The sequence below is a fragment of the Diabrotica virgifera genome, chromosome 2 (assembly GCF_917563875.1).
Source record: "Diabrotica virgifera virgifera chromosome 2, PGI_DIABVI_V3a".
In the NCBI taxonomy this organism is placed as follows: Eukaryota; Metazoa; Arthropoda; class Insecta; order Coleoptera; family Chrysomelidae; genus Diabrotica; species Diabrotica virgifera.
Genome location: NC_065444.1, coordinates 93,407,037 through 93,421,853, shown reverse-complemented (window position 1 = coordinate 93,421,853; position 14,817 = coordinate 93,407,037). Strand labels below are relative to the sequence as shown.

General features: G+C 31.1%; 1 protein-coding gene across 1 annotated transcript in view; it reads left to right on the top strand.

The window, feature by feature from the left end:
* The window catches only part of LOC114349492 (clarin-3), a 68,727-nt gene that overhangs the window by 17,582 nt on the left and 36,328 nt on the right, over positions 1-14,817 (top strand). The window contains exon 2 of the mRNA XM_028299880.2: positions 10,620-10,808. Within this exon, the coding sequence (XP_028155681.1) occupies positions 10,620-10,808 (189 nt within the window). The remainder of the gene's footprint in view (positions 1-10,619; positions 10,809-14,817) is intronic.

Genomic DNA, 14,817 nt, shown 5'->3' with positions numbered 1-14,817 from the left:
TTAACGTATTTACTCGGAAATAACTCGAAAAGTATTAACTTAATGAGAAAAGATAAATAGAGCAAAAGTTGCTTAGAATTAAACGTTTTATCCATTTCCTAACTTATTTTGCAATCAACTTTTTTTAGTGGGAAATAAGCCACAATTTTACCAAAAAAAATGATTTTATTAACGTTTCGAAGCCCAATTATTAATTAATCATTATTTAAATATTGATTTATTTTATTAAAATAATTTTTTCAAAATTATTTATTTTGAATATAAAATCATTTTTTTGTAAAATTGTGGCTTATTTCCCATTCAAAATAGTTGATTATAAAAATGCCATAAAGAAATAGCTTTAGAACAACATTAACTTATTTTGAACGTATATTTTTTCACCCCTTCTAAGGGGTGAAGGTCACCCCAGGGCAAATGCACACAGAGGCCCAATATAATTTTTATTCTTTGACATGTTATCTATGTGTTTGTCAAATTTCAAGTCAATCCAAGTGGTGCTTTAAAATTTGGAGCAAAAACCGTGATTCAATGTACTATAAGTTGCTAAACGTTGCTAAGGGCAACCGACACCATAAATCACATTTGTACAGAAAAATAAATCTCCACTACACTTTAAAAATCATTTTTAATAATTAAATGTAATTTTTGTTTAACATCATTTTTATTTTAAGATAATATATGTCTTTTTTAGTCAATGACTGTGAAATAATTTCTTAATTGTTATAAATAAAATCACTACAATTTAAGAAAACAAAAGCAATTATCTCGGCTTCAGTTGGTCGTAGAAATTTTTTATGTTGTTTTGAATGTTTATTTTGTCTTTAACAACAATAATATGCAAGTTAGAAACTCATAGGATGTACAATGTACAGGGGCGGCTTCAGTTCTAAATGTTTATAAATAAAATTTGCCCCCTTATTTTCAAACCTGAAATAAGAGGTTGAAAAATGTTTTACTCATTTACTTACATCATAATATGAAAATACAGGTCTTTAGAAGGAGAGCGGATCTTGGATTAACTCTCTACGATTTTTTTTCAAAAAGTTATAGCCTTCGACATTTGACCCCTTGGGATAAACAAGTTATAATATCTAAGCAACAAGTTTACCAATCGGGCTCTGTAATTTTTTTTATATTTGGTATTGAAAGGTCTTTATTTTAAAGCCTTAAAAAATAAATAAAAGTTATTTTTACAATAAATAATGTAATTGCAAAAAACGGCCATTTTGGACATTTCTCAGGCTGTTTTGCAATAACGTATAAACAAAATTAAATTTGTTTTAGCTCAAATTGTCGGTTTTTTAATATACTACAATTTTCTCTTTGAAAGTTTTTCTCTAAAATGAATATCCTAAGCTGCAAAATTAAAAACATTTAAAAATTGCAAATTTAACAAATGAAAAACGTCATAAATAAAAAACCGCAGAAAATTTTTGGTTACATTTTAGTATAAGTTATTCCTGCCATCGTCCTTTACAACACCTGATAGGTTTCCAAAATTCCTGAATTATATCACGTTTTTTCACCCACAGCCTGGGGTAACTCGTTTCTTCATAAACCTTCTAGTTTATTACAAAAAGAGATATTATGGTAGGTGAAAAGAGATTGTTTTAGTGCATGCCCAATTCGGTGTGTTTAACTTAAAATAACAGAGGAATGGTCAATTTTAGGGGTATAATGCTACAGTGGTTGAAAAGACCTTTAAAATGAGCACTATTAAAATGTCGATTACATTCAAACTAAGCGAGATATGGTACAAAAAAAAATTATGACTAAAGGCGGGTTCTCACTTGTCAGTTTCGCTGACGCAGTCTGACTGATTCATTAATAATGAAAAATAAAAAGCGACGTTGGCATTCACACGTTTCATGTTTTGCTCCATTCAGTACGCAGTTATTCCAAACATTATTTATATGGTGGTAATGAAAATGGTTAAAAAAAATTGAGACCAACTGTTCGCGAAGTATGTTTACAATAATTAGTAAATGGATTTCAGAATATTCTAGTGAATTAACAGAAAAGAAAACGTGGTAGGTGGGTCAGGTCGTCAGGTCCTGGATATTTCGCAGAAATATATGGGGTGTTAGTGAAACTATACTGAAAGAATAATTAGCAATGGAAGATTTTGAATATACAAACCACTTAAAACAAAGACAAATTTCAAGAGATTCTGCAAAAAAAAATGCTCCAAAATTGCTCACAAAACTTGCCACACTGAACAAATCACGAAAATTTATGTTCTCACGCTTCAGTTTCTATTCATAATGCGATCATGATCAGTCAAAAGTTATAAAAAGTAGACCTGGTTTTCACTTTAACTGAAAGTGTGAATGTACTGATCACTTAAAATGAAAATGTGTTCTCATGTTCATTATTTGGAAAGTAATTTGCTGGTGTATACACGTGTATAAAATCGCTCCTGCTATTTAGTAAATTTAAGTGGTACAAAAATGATAAAAACAAGTGAGTTCTTCAACAACTAATCCACAAAAGTGCACGGACATCTTCATCTAAAAAGTGAGTTAAAAATATTAGATAAATACACCTAAATTGCAGAAAATCCTTAAATAGAAGCGAATAAAGACTAAAATCCAGTAAAGTAGCTGAAGTCACTTTTTGTCGAATATTCTTGCTAGACATCAATTCCACCAAAATTAATAGACGAGTCACTGCGGTAAATAATGGTAGACGTTAATAACGAAGCTACAAATATATCTCAACTTACCGTTTCAGACCTGACCAATCTTATACATAACGCGATTAAAGAAGTTACTAGAAAACAAACACTTGAAATTAAAAATGAAATTGCTGCTAGTTTGGACAACATTTCGCAAATAATAGAACAAAATAAAAAAGTAATTGAACTTGCAAATAAAGTTTGCTTTCTAGATAGAAATATAAGAAAAAATAATGTGGTTATATTTGGCTTCAAAATCACAGATAAGAATAATTTACTGTCGGAAGTTCTTGCAAAATTAAATTCCCTTTTAGAGATAAATCTCAAAGCAGAAGACATCAACAACGTCTATCAAACACAAAGAGATCCTCAAAAGTCTCCTGTATTTCTCGAGTTTGTCCCCTTTTTAAGAAAGCAAGATCTGTATAAAAATATTGTAAAATTAAAAGGAACAGGTATATCAATAGTAAATGATGCATCCGTTGAGGACCGGGTAATACAAAAAAAACTCTCAAAACATTTAAAGTTAGCCAGAGAACAGAACCTGCGAGCTAAGATAAGAGGTTATAAATTAGAAATAGAGGACCAGATATACACAGTAGATGATTTGGAAGACCTAGAACAACAAGTAGACTCGCCGTCTTCAGATGAAAGTGATACATGTAGCACTAAATCCAACCAAAATATTACTGTTCATAAACATACTGAGGCCGGCACTTCGATCCAACAGAGTGAGAAGCCAGTGTTCAAGAAACGGAAGCGAGGAAAAATTAACTACAGCCCTAAAACGAGAAATCAGAAACAAACTGCGAACGCTAGAAAATAAAGGCTCCTTTATTTCTTTTTGGTGGAATGAACTCTAATTTTGTTTCTTAGATTTTTATGCTAGATTATACTAATTTATTTTTCTTCTTTTGTATTCTGGTGATTAGGGAATTTATTTATTTTTATAATTAAATGAGTTTTATGTCGTTCATATCAATATTTGTAACTATGCGTCAATATAACAACTAAAAATTATATGAATGCTTATATAGACAACATTAACTAAAAAAAAAAACAATATTTTAAAATTGTACATTTATTTTCAATTCTTTTCAGCTTAGTATATCTGTAAATTTTTTTTTTTTATTTTCATAATACGTCTTTTCAACACGCTTAAATTTGGGTATTATTTAGTTTGAATATATTTTGATGGATTTTGTACTTATTTAATAGAATGAATGACCCAGATAACAATATAAACTTGTTTCAAACTTGCAACAAGTTTGATACATCAAACATGAAAGCTTGCTGCAGGTTTGCCATGGCAACTTTGCAAACTTGCAGCAAGGTTAAATCAAACTTGCTAGTTGGTGTGTGACAAACTTGCATGAAGTTTGTTTTTTCAAACTTGATACAAACTTGATGTAACAAACTATCTGAAGGTTTGTTTTTGTTTTGTTGCATTAAGTTTGTTTTTTCAAACTTGATACAAACTTGCTTAAGGTTTGTTTTGAGATACTAGCCACAATTTGAATAAAACAATGTGAATAAAAAGTACAATACCATTTTATATAACTATTTATTAATCACTCGACTAAAATACAATCTATTGTATAAAATTATTCATTGTAACTTACATTAAACACCCTAGCTTCAGATTCCGATGCTTGGTTTTGTCTATCAGCTCTGAAACAAATAGAAATTGTTAAAAACTCTTGCTGTGTGAACAGAATTAATCTATGTTATTAAAAGATGTAAAAATATGTTAAAGTAACAATTTTACAATAAAACCTAAAATTTATTTATTATATCTACATATTTTATAATATATAATTTATTTTAAATAGTATGTGAGTACAGTTAGAAGCTACAAAAAAAAACATAAAAAGACTTACCTCTACCTCAATGCCACCAGAGTTGGCCAGAGCAAAATGAGTAGGTACTAATCTGTAATGCAGTAAGCATGCAGTTTGGTCTATTAACAATGAAGAAAATAGGCTTCAGCTTAGTAATAATAATTAAGGTCGGAGATTAATTGCCTCGGAGAATTGTACGGAAAATTTAAGTTGTAAAAAACTGGATAACCACAACAACAAACTGTCACCGCATACGCGTAGCAGATTTTTTTCCCGTGTTGCCAGCCATCGAGTAAGCTTTTTCCCTCAACTTACCTTAAAAATTCTGACTTTTATGAAAAAATTCGTTCCTATTTACAAAATCTGCGAAAATATCTTGAATTATTTTCAAATCTTTTGATTTTTTTAAATATTGTGCAATTTGGACTGGAGCAAAAATTCCCTTTTGAGATAACTTTTTCAATTGTATGTTGAAAATTCTCGCAAACACAGAAATTTCCCTACGGGTGGCAACACTTTCGTTGTCGTGGGCGGGACATCAGTCGGGGCGCCGAACGAAAACCGAATCGAAGCGGGCTGTGCAAAGCTAAGCTTGAAGCAAAGTTGCTACAAACTTGAATAATCATCTTTGTCATAACAATATTGCAGCAAACTTATCACAAACTTGCCTCGTCATATTTGACGCAGCAATGAAAAATCAAAGAAGAATCAAACTCGCCACAAGTTTACATGCTATCTGGGGAGCCATTATCTGTTTGTCATATAAATGCAAGATCTATCTTAGCTAACTTTATTGCTTTTAAAGATGCTGTGTTTAATAAATTTGACTTAATTACAGTATCGGAGTCCTGGCTAAAACCTAATATTGTAAATAGAGTAGTCGATTTACCGGGATACAAAATTTTCAGACGGGATAGATCTTTGAGAATAGGTGAGGTACTGCTGTATATATTAAAAATAGTTTAAAGCCTAAACCTATTACTAATCTGGACAATATTACTTCCGAACAGTTATGGATTTCGTTTTGTTATAATAATAAAACTTACGCTTTGGGTTCACTTTACAGGCCTAATGATTTTTCTTATCACGATTTCGCTAACGATCTTGACTTATGTTTAGGTACATTATCGCCATCATATGACTATATTGTTTTTGCTGGGGATCTTAATATTAATTTTTTAGAACCGAGTAGCCTACAATGTAGAACTCTACAGTCAATTTTTGACACTTACAGCCTTACTTAGTTGTTGACCAACCAACAAGAGGTCCAAAATTACTCGATATTTTATTATGTACGGAAGCTTTAAAAATCAGTAATGTAAAAGTTACTAAGTGTCCTTTAGTATCAGATCACTCCATGCCATCTTGTTACTTTGGATCACCGGGTATAAAAAAATTTAAACCTTTTGAATTCACTTTTCGTGACTTTAGAAATTTTGAACCGCACTATTTTCATCGAGATCTAGCAGCTTCCGACCTTCAACAAATTTATCTACTTAATGATATTGAAAGTAAAATCAACGTATTAAATTCCACTATTCTAAATTTATTTCAAATTCATGCACCTCTTCGTCAAATTAAAATTACAAGAAAAAGGGCTCCATGGTTAACAGACACATTAAGGTATATGATGAAATTAAGGGATAAAGCATTATTAAAATTTAAAAAATCAAAAAATGAGAATCATTGGAATTTTTACAAATCAATTCGTAATGAAGTTAATCATGCAATTAAACGCAAAAAGAAGGCGTATTTTGAATTTCAGTTACGGCGAGAAAAAAATATGTGGAAAGAAATGAAGAAGCATAACATCATTAGTAATAAAAAATCGTCGTCATTTATTCCTGATCATTTGCAAGATCCGGATTCTATAAATAATTATTCCGTTCATGGTATTGGTGGTCACGACACTCCTGATGCTGACGTTTTAAACCACTATTCTTCTTCTAAATTTCCTGGTGCTAAAGGTATATGAAAAAATACTTTCAATAAAATCAAACGCTTCTGGACATGATAACATTAATATCACTATGATTCTTTATTGTTGCCCCTACATTTTACCATTTATTACTCACATATTTAATTTTTGTCTACAAAAATCTATTTTCCCTTCTGTTTGGAAAGAGTCGAAAGTCATACCTCTTCCAAAAACTGATAGTCCTGTTGACTACAATGAGCTGCGTCCCATAAGCATTCTATGTACCTTTTCTAAAATCCTAGAAAAAGTGATGGATGAACAAATTAGGCAACACATTACCAAATTTCACCTCCTACCAGAACATCAGTCAGGTTTCCGTCCTGGATATAGCTGCACTACCGCACTTCTTAAAGTTTTAGATGACATTTACTCTTATATTGACTCCAACTACCTGTGCATACTAGTTTTATTAGATTACTCGAAGGCATTTGATAAAATTAACCACCCTCTACTTCTCTCACTATGTAATTTTATGTCTTTTAATAAACAAGCGCAAAAAATGTTGAAGTCATATTTAGATCAAAGATCTCAAAGCGTGTTTTTAAATAAAAAGTCGTCAAATAAAATTTACCTATCACGAGAAGTTCCGCAAGGTTCTATATTGGGACCTTTGTTGTTTTCGATATACACCTCCCAGTTCTCAAGTTATTTAAATTATATGAAATCTCACTATTATGCAGATGACACACAATTGTACTTAGAGTTTAAAGAATCAGAAGTTGAAAATGCTTGTTCTAAAATTAATAAAGAACTAAAATCTATTTCAGACATTTCAAACAAATTCTGCTTAAGCATAAATCCCTCAAAATCCAAAGCCATGCTGTTTGGACGTAGAATTGAGAAAAATCGAGTAAATAATAAAATACATTTAAAAATCAATAACGAAAATGTAATTCTATCTAATTGTGAAAAAAACCTGGGACTCATATTAGATGACTCCCTAACGTTCTCTAATCATATTTCATCAATAATTCAGAAAGCATTTTGTAATTTAAAACTTTTATTCTCACATAGACTAATGTTTAATAGAACCACTAAAATTATGCTCTGCAATAGTTTAGTGCTTTCACAGTTTAATTACTGTGATGTAATATATGGACCAGCATTAACACAACTAGATCAGAATCGTTTGCAACGAATTCAAAATATGTGTGTCCGTTTCATTTGTGGTATCAGACGTCGAAATCCAACTTCGCATCTTGCGGATCTAGGATGGTTAAATGTTAGTAACAGGCGTATTCTTCACGGATCAGTATTATTTCATAAAATAATGCTAACCAAAAAGCCCTATTATTTATATAAAAAAGTTAAAAAAAGTTCAGAAGTACATAATATTAATGTCAGATTCAAAAATAAACTTAATATACCGAAACATAAAACCTCGTTATTTCGATCTTGCTTCTCTTACAATATTGCTAATCTGTACAATATGATCCCTGAAAATTTCAAAACTTTACCCATCTCTCAATTTAAATCCAACGTAAAAAAGTCTCTATTTAATAATAGCATAAAATTAAAATTTAGATTATAAACAAGTAAATTTGGCTGCATTCGTTTGAATGATTGCAAAGTTTATTCAATAAAAATTTATTCAATAAAAATAGATAATTAGTGTTATTATCATATACGATAAATTTATTTTAGCATGTAAATAAGGTCTTTAGGTTACACTAGCATAGTAATTATTTGTATTGCGGTTACGTGGAAGAGCGCTTCTTGGCTGGTGTTTCTAGGAACATCATCTAAGAGCGAACGTCGCCTTTTGCTTTATTATAATTATTACTGTTTGTCTAGTTTGTATTTTTTTTTGAAAAAAAAAGCAATAAAGTCATCATTATTATTATTATTATTATTATTTGTTCAGTATCACTGAATTAGACTGCGTCAGCGAAACTAACAAGTGAGAAACCGCCTTTATGTACCGGGTGTCCCAATAAGAATGGCTCTCGGCCATATCTCAGGAACCGTTTATAGTAGAGCTTTGAAATAAAAAAATTTATAACAAAAGTTGCCTCAAGAAAAGCCTGGAAATTATTTTCATAATTGTGGGTTCACCGCTAGAGGGCGTAATTGAATATCAAAAATTTAAAAATCTAAATTTTACAAAATTTTCCTAATGAAGGGGCACTGGAAATCCGATTATTGTAATCTTCATAAAATTCTGCGCATATTTGATTTAACAAGTTTAACTCTACTTTTGCAAATAAGAGGTGGGGGTGAGTGGGAACCTTGTTATGAAAAAATGGCTGTAAGTCCGGTTCTGCTAAATAAAATTTTGAAAACTGGGTCTTGTTGAAGACAGATCTTTTTCTTCAATGTAAGCGTGATAATTTTGAACCATCCTAATAAGTAATAAGCCAGCTGGGAGGCGTTATTTAATTTTTTTCAGAAATCTAGTTTTCTTTGGAAAATATTAAATACAAGTATGCATTTTTAATCATACTTTATAAAATTAGATTAAATTAGCAATAGAATGGTGAAAACCGCATGTCGATATCTTTTTTATATCTCGAGATATCTCGAGAAACGTGTAAATTTTATACACAACTGTTACTATCACCGGTAAACTAAGTTAATGAAAAGTAGTGTGCTGTAGGAAAAAACAAAAAAAACATTTTCCAGATGTCAGCGTATAAAAATATAATTAATTAAAACAACAATATAAAGAGAAACAATACTATTAAAATTAAATATAACAAACAACAAAAAGAACTACTTAGTGACGACCTAAATATTCAAATTGTTGCCCATCATACACTACTCTAGAATACATTAAACAGAGAATACTTAACGCCATTCAAAGCATATCGAGAGCAGAAATTGAGACTGCTGTTCAATCTACTCTTAAAAGAGTAAATGTTTGCAACGAAAATGATGGCCAAAAATTTGAACATTTATGTCATCACTAAATAGTTGTTTTCATTTCTTTGTAATAGGGCTTTTCAACGCTTCTCATTTGTTTCGAGCCTCTGTCGTATGTCGTATAATCCGTGTATAATATTAATATACGAGATATGAACGAGGCTCGAAACAAATGAGAAGCGTTGAAAAGACCTAATATACGTTGACAGCTAGAAAATGTTTCTTTGTTGTTTCCATAGCACACTACTTTTCCTAAACTTCGTTTACCGGTGACAGTAATAGTTATGTTTTTAAATTTACACATTTTGTAAGATATATCGAGATAGAGAAAAGGTATTAACATGCGGTTTTCGCTATTCTGTTGCTAATTTTGTCTAATTTTGTAATGTAGTATTAAAAATGCATGTTTGTATTTAATATTTTCCAAAGAAAACTAGATTTCTGAAAAAAATTAAATAACGCCTTCTAGTTGGCATATTACTCAGTATGTTGGTTCCAAATCATACCTTTTACATTGACGAAAAAGGTCTGTCTTCAACAAGACCAAATTTGCAAAATTTGATTAAGCAGAACCGGACTCACAGCCAGTTTTTCATAACAAGGTTCCCACTCACCCCACCTCTTGTTTCCAAAGGTAGACCTAAACTTGTGAAATCAAATATGCGTAGAATTTTATGAAGAATACGAAGATCGGATTTCCAATGCCCTTTCATTAGGAAAATTTTGTAAAATTTAGATTTTTTAATTTTTGATATTCAATTACGCCCTCTAGCGGTGGTCCCACAATTATGAAAATAATTTCCAGGCTTTTCCTGAGGCAACTTTTATTATAATTTTTTTTATTTCAAAGCTCTACTATAAACGGTTCCTGAGATATGGCCGAGAGCCATTCTTATTGGGACACCCGGTACATTAAGGAAAAATGAGAAGTGTACTTAGGATAACGCCATCAGAACTGAAACCCCGACCACCTGGTGCCCAAGTTCACCAGGGTTTTTGGACAATAGGTATACCGGGAGTTCGTTTGTGATGGCGTTATCTTGTTCAGCAACCCCAAAACCCCCAGGTATTCTGTTTGCATCAATTTAATGCCGAAAACCCTCGAAACTCTAGATGAAGTACCTTAGCAGTGAACCTGGGCACCACGTATTCCGGTGGTCGGTTTTAATTTCGCATTCGACATCCATTCACTTAATAATAATTTATATGTAGGTAATTTGGAATAAAACTTGTGTTAATATCTATATTGTATTTATTTCAGTGACATGTATTGCAAAAAACAACATTTGTGCTATGTTATGTGCAAAGAATAGCACAGAGCGATTTAACATTTTAGAGGACCTTTACGATAATAAGGGAATCCATATCCAGAACGACAATGAATGTCCGATGGTAGCAAGTAGTACCAAATTACACAATGAATTTGCAGTATTAAGATCTACACAAGCAAGTAAGTTTTTAAACGTCTATTATTTAACTTTTTACCTGCTTAAATCGAGAACTTGCACATTTTTGTTTTATTACATAATAATGTTCAGTTTCGTTTAAAATAGTTATTTTCCCAACCAGTGCGAAAAGTGATACTTTCACGCACGAGACTGCTGTTGACCCGAACGACGCGACAACGGAGTTAGGGCAAGCAGTCGAGTGCGGAGAAGACACTTTCCGCATGAGTTAGGAACAATATTTTTTCTAGGGGCGTACGTTTGGAAAAAAGCCACAAAAAATAAACATATGAGTCATATCAATTTTTATTTGGAAGTGAAAATACACAAATTAATTCTTTGACAAGGTTGTCAAAACCAAACTTTCAATATAATTGGTTACCACGACGACGATATTGGTTTCCATGACGATTCAAAACCATTGTAATTGTCTACTGATCTGACCTTTAAATATTATGTCAAAATAATTTTTATATCATCGAATTATCAGTAGTAATTGCACAAGAGCTCTGAAATTATTGAACTTTCGCGAGTGACACTTTGACAGTTTTAATTTCAGGAGCCGAAGGCGAGTGAAATTATGTCAAAGTCTCACGAGAGCAAAAATTCTATAATAATTTCAGAGGTCGAGTGCAATTTGTTGCGATTATTTCATGAACAAAAATGTTCAAAACCAAAATTTTATTGTAACTTATTTATGTAAGTACCATTAAACGCACAGTTTTTATAAATATTTGACGATTGAAAGCCATCACTTTTATAATTTTTAAAACATTAATTGTCATTAATGTCACTCAATGTATTTTTTCATAGCAACGAAGGGCATCTGACGTAATATGTTTAACCACGGGAGATTATCAAAAATTATCACCTTAATTTGCATCTCTGTAGCTTTCTATTGGTCAGAATATCCTATGAATGAAATAATCAGTAGTAATTGAACAAGAGCTCTGAAATTATTGAATTTTTCCCGAGTGACACTTTGACAGTTTTAATTTCACGAGCCTAAGGCGAATGAAATTATGTCAAAGTGTCACGAGAGCAAAAATTCTATTTCAGAGGTCGAGTGCAATTTGTTGCGATTATTTCATGAATAAAACTGTTCAAAACCAAAATTTTATTGTAATTTATTTATGTAAGTACCATTAAACACACAGTTTTTATAAATATTTGACGATTGAAAGTCATCACTTTTATAATTTTTAAAACATTAATTGTCATTAATGTCACTGAATGTATTTTTTCGTAGCAACGAAGGGCATCTGACGTAATATACTTAACGACGGGAGCTTATCAAAAATTATCGATTTAATTCAGATTTCTGTAGCTTTCTATTGGTCAGAATCTCCTATGAATGAAATAATCGCGCTAATTTCATTAAAACATGAACAAAATAAGATAAATTTGAAATAAATTAGTAAATAATATCTAAATATTAGTTTATTGCATGTATTATAACATATTATAATGCCATATTACAAGGTATTTTACTTTTCCGCGCGGCGTGCGGGAAAGTAGAATACCTTTTAATATGGCATTATAATTACTATAATACATGCAATAAACTAATATTTAGACATTATTTACTAATTTATTTCAAATGTATCTTATTGTGTTCATGTTTTAATAAAATTAACGCAATAATTCGATGAAATAAAATTAACTTGACATAATATTTAAAAGTCAAATCAGTAGACAATTAAAATGGTTTTGAGTTGTCGTCATGGAAACCAATATCGTCGTCGTGGTAACCCATTATATTGAAAGTTTTGTTTTGACAACCTTGTCAAAGAATTAATTTGTGTATTTTCACTCCTAAATAAAAATTGAATTGACTATTTTTTGTGGCTTTTTTCCAAACGTACGACCGTAGAAAAATATTATTCCTAACTCATGCGGAAAGTGTCTTCCCCGCCCTCGACTGCTTGCCGAACTCCGCTATCGCGTCGTTCGGGTCAACGGCAGTCTCGTGGGGGGAAATATTACTTTCCGCACTAGTTAGGAAAATAATTATTTCAAAATTTGACGACTCAAAAGCTCATAATTACTTATAGGTAAAGCTCGGGAAATATGCAAAATGCATATTAAGTGCATATTTGCATATTTTCCATAAATTTTATAAGTGCATATGCATTTATTAAAATTGCATATTTTCAGACTTTTTTACCTCAAACGATACCAACAGAAAAAATTTTAAAGAGAAATGAGGAGTCTCAGATCTAAACAACAGATCTGAAAATTCTCGTGAAACCACTTTATGGTAATATAATATCCTTTATATATCTGCATTTTACAATTTATAAGTCAAGGAGACGACGAATAAAGGAGATGAAGGGGACTCTACAATATGCAGTCACATTTTGTTAGTGAAAACATTTTGTTATTTTAAAGTAATGCTGCGCCATATGACCAAAGGTGGACAACATTTAAAAATGTTTTTTCAAATTTGTTACTTGTCTATCGCACGCTTTAAGTAGAGTAACAGAAACTGTAAGGATAGAATTTCCAATGGTCAATATCCTTGTATCAAATATAAAAACATATTTTTAAAAGCCCTTCTGCGAGTACAGGTGTATAAAAACCGTTTACCTAATGTGCCTTAACTACCTGAACCTGTGATAACTATATGGGGACATGTTTAAATTCTGTAAATTTCATCACTGATAATTTTGAGGGAATCAGAGACATCATTTGTAGTTTCGATGTAGATAACTCAGGTTCTATAAAAAATGTGTGGATTTTTGTAAATATTGCTGAGCCAGTTACAAAATTAAAAAAAGCGAAACATTTATTTAGACCAAAGTATTGAAATTATCAATTCATTAAATGAAAAAATTAAACACCTTGGTGAAATCAACAAATTATATCAAAAATTCTGCACGGTGTTAAAGAAAATTGGGAGATATCAAAAAATAATTCAAATAAATAATATTCTTAAGATGGGGAAATGTGAAGATAATTTAATTTTATAGGTAGAACCCTCAATTATACAATATTTTAAGTTTGTTTCTCTAACTTCATGTCAAGTAAAAAGAAGTTTTTCCGTGAATAAACAATTATTAATACAATATATACGGCTCAGTTTTTCTGTAGAAACTTTAGAAAAACATTTAATAATTGTATAGTTTTAATTGTAATAATAAATAATAAAGAATTATGATACATATAGGGTGTCCCAAAAGTAGTGGAACGGTCGAATATTTCGCGAACTAAACATCGGATCGAAAAACTGAAAAATATGTGTTCAATTATTTTCAAAAATCTATCCAATGACATCAAACACCAACCCCCACTACACCCCCTGGAGGTGGGGTGGGGGGTAACTTTAAAATCTCAAATGGAAACCTCTAGTTTTTCTTGCAGATTTGGATTCGTTACGTAAAAGTAAGCAACTTTTATTCAAGACATTTTTTCGAACTGTGGATAGATGGCGCTATAATTGGGAAAAAACGATTTATCCTGATACCATAGGTAAATTATAGAAACGGTCTAATATCTCGAGAAATACACTTCCAAATGAGAAACCAAAAACAGGTTTTCAATATTTTTCGAAAACCTATCGATAACCACCAAAAATCACCCTCCAACCTACCCCCTGAAGACGGGGTGGGGGTAAACTTAAAATATTAAATAGCAACTCCCACTTTTTATTCCAGATTCGAATTCGTCATGAAAAATTAAGCAACATTTATTCGAAACATTTTTTAAAATTGCTGATAGATGGCGCTAATAAATGGTATTTTTCCAATTAAAGCGCCATCTATCAACAATTCTAAAAAATATTTCGAATAAATGTTGCTTAATTTTTCATGACGAATCCGAATCTGTAATAAAAAGTGGGGGTTGCTATTTAAGATTTTAAAGTTACCCCCACCCCACCTCCAGGGGGTGGGTTGGAGGGTCATGTTTAGTGTTATTCGATAGGTTTTCGAAAAGTGTTAAAAATCTTTTTTTTGGTTTTTCATTTGAAAGTGTATTTCTCGAGATATTAGACGGTCTCTATAATTTACCTAT